Source organism: Ananas comosus, linkage group 2 (assembly GCF_001540865.1).
Source record: "Ananas comosus cultivar F153 linkage group 2, ASM154086v1, whole genome shotgun sequence".
Lineage (NCBI taxonomy): Eukaryota > Viridiplantae > Streptophyta > Magnoliopsida > Poales > Bromeliaceae > Ananas > Ananas comosus.
In genome coordinates, this window is record NC_033622.1 from 10,363,525 (window position 1) to 10,366,046 (window position 2,522).

The window sequence follows — 2,522 nt, forward strand, 5'->3', positions numbered from 1 at the left end:
AAGAAAAAGATAAAAAATATTGCACAAATTAAAACTATTTATATAAATATCGTACTATTTGCGTCACAATATTTTTATAAAATTGCATGTATGTTGAATAATTAATATTTTTATTATACAGGATACATCTTTTAGAATATAACTTTACAAAATATTGTGCTACAAAGAATCAAGTTTGTGATCTTTGACGCTGGGTAGATGCTACTTGGGATGCACGTAAATATGGCATTAGCATTGCCTTTGAAAGAAAGGTACAGTTTTTTCTCGGTGATGTTGTAAAGGTTATTTGGATAAGTTTTATTGCTAAGAGAAAGACATGCGCAATTTTACCTGCAACAAATATTGTCAATTCTCTTCCTTATTCTCAAACCATCATTCACAGTGATACTAAAGAAGTTATTAATGCATTAGTGTGATTACCTCTAATGACAGTGCGACGAGTTGAACTATCGCTGTGCTAGTGGTAGCTGGTTGCAAGGTCCTTCTGCCATTCTACATCAGTATAATAACATTTATCTTTATTAGATTACCAATTGAATCTCATTTCGTAGGCTTATTTTAGATGGTTTTATTTCTTTATTTCATTTTTTCAATTGTATTCTGATTCAAGAAGAGGAGGGAAAGGAAGAGAGTGATGACGGTGTCCGTAACTACGGCTCCATAATGAAGAATATGATAGGGATGAGAGAGAGAGGAAGGAAAGAGAGAGAAATATGAGCATTTTANGGTTTAAAACAAGCTCCTAGAGCCTGGTATGAAAGACTTAGCACTTTTCTTACTTCAAATAATTTTTCAAGAGGAAAAGTTGACACCACATTATTTATCAAAATTAAGGGTAAAGATTTTCTCATTATACAAATTTATGTGGATGATATTATATTTGGTGCTACTAATGAATCTCTCTGTAAAGAATTCTCTAAGCTAATGCAAAATGAGTTTGAAATGAGCATGATGGGCGAGCTCTCATTCTTCCTTGGACTCCAAGTTAAACAAATGAAAGATGGAATATTCATCAATCAAGCCAAGTATGCAAAAGACCTAATCAAAAGATTTGGCTTGAAAAGCTCAAAAGAGACGAACACTCCAATGAGTGTCTCAACTAAACTTGACAAGGATGAAAAAGGCAAGGATGTTGATATCAAACTCTACCGAGGTATGATTGGCAGTTTACTTTATCTTACCGCGAGTCGGCCGGACATTATGTTTAGTGTTTGCTTGTGTGCTCAGTTTCAAGCTCAACCTAAGGAGTCACACTTAGTGGCTGTAAAGAGAATTCTTAGATATGTTAAAGGGACTCTCAACTTAGGATTATGGTATCCCGAGGGCACTAATTTTAATCTCATTGGCTTTTCAGATGCCGACTTTGCCGGATGCAAAGTTGATCGGAAAAGTACGAGTGGGACTTGTCAATTTCTTGGTCACTCCTTAGTCTCATGGTCTTCGAAAAAGCAAAATTCGGTTGCTCTTTCAACCGCCGAAGCCGAGTACATCGCGGCAGGTTGTTGTTGTGCACAAGTTTTATGGATGAAACAAACCCTTGAGGACTTTGGAGTACATCAAAAACAAGTTCCAATCAAATGTGATAATACTAGTGCCATCAACATATCTAAAAATCCTATTCAACATTCTAGAACTAAACACATTGAAATTAGACATCATTTTATTAGAGATCATATTCAAAAAGAAGATGTCACTATAGAATTCGTGGACACTTGTAATCAATTAGCGGACATTTTTACTAAACCTCTTAGTGAGGATAGGTTCACTCAACTTAGAAGAGAATTAGGAATGATTGATTTATCTGCTTGATTTTCTCCTTTTTCACTGTTATATTTGCCTTGCAATTTTATTATTTTTTTTTACACCTTTTTGTTTTGCACATTTTACGGACGAAAATTTCCGGTCGCCCGAAAATTTTCGGGCGCCCGAAACATGTGTTGACCACACAGTGCACCGTCTGACCGACCTAACGGGTTAACGGGCTTCGGATCCGGGCGACCACTCGGTTCGCACCCGCACCCGAAAACCCGCTTTGACCGCCTCGCCGGTTTGACCGTGCTGGCGGGTTACCGGGTTCCGGATCCGGGCGACCGATCCGACCCGCACTCGCGCCCGCTTTGACCGTCGCGCCGTTTTGACCGCCGTGGCGGGTTCCGGGTTGCGGATCCGGGCGACCTCGCCGACCCGCATGAGCGCCCGAAACCCGCTAGCGGGCCCCCTTGTCGTCCCCAGCAGCCCGACAAGCCCTATCTTCCATTTTTTTTTCCTTCTTCTTCCTCCTCTCCGTCCGGTCGCCCAGATCTTGCGCCCAGCCCTCATCAGAACCGCCCAAATCTTCTCCAGCACTCAGATCTCCTCTCTCCTTCTCCTCAATCAGTGGTATTTCCTCTCCATTTTTTTTCTTTTCCTTTTTTTTTTTCTTCCAACTGTTAACCCTAAGCTTGCAATTTTTTATTTTATTTTTTTTTTGCAGATCTCTTGTACTTTTTGCACCATAATCTTTACCATTGCATCCTAGATCT

At 39.7% G+C, this 2,522-nt stretch overlaps 1 protein-coding gene across 1 annotated transcript; it reads left to right on the forward strand.

The window, feature by feature from the left end:
- On the forward strand, nt 733-1,809 carry LOC109727552 (uncharacterized mitochondrial protein AtMg00810-like; the record flags this gene model as incomplete). Its single annotated transcript, XM_020257694.1, has 1 exon — nt 733-1,809. A coding segment is annotated over one exon (1,077 nt), but the record flags the coding sequence as incomplete, so codon positions are not given.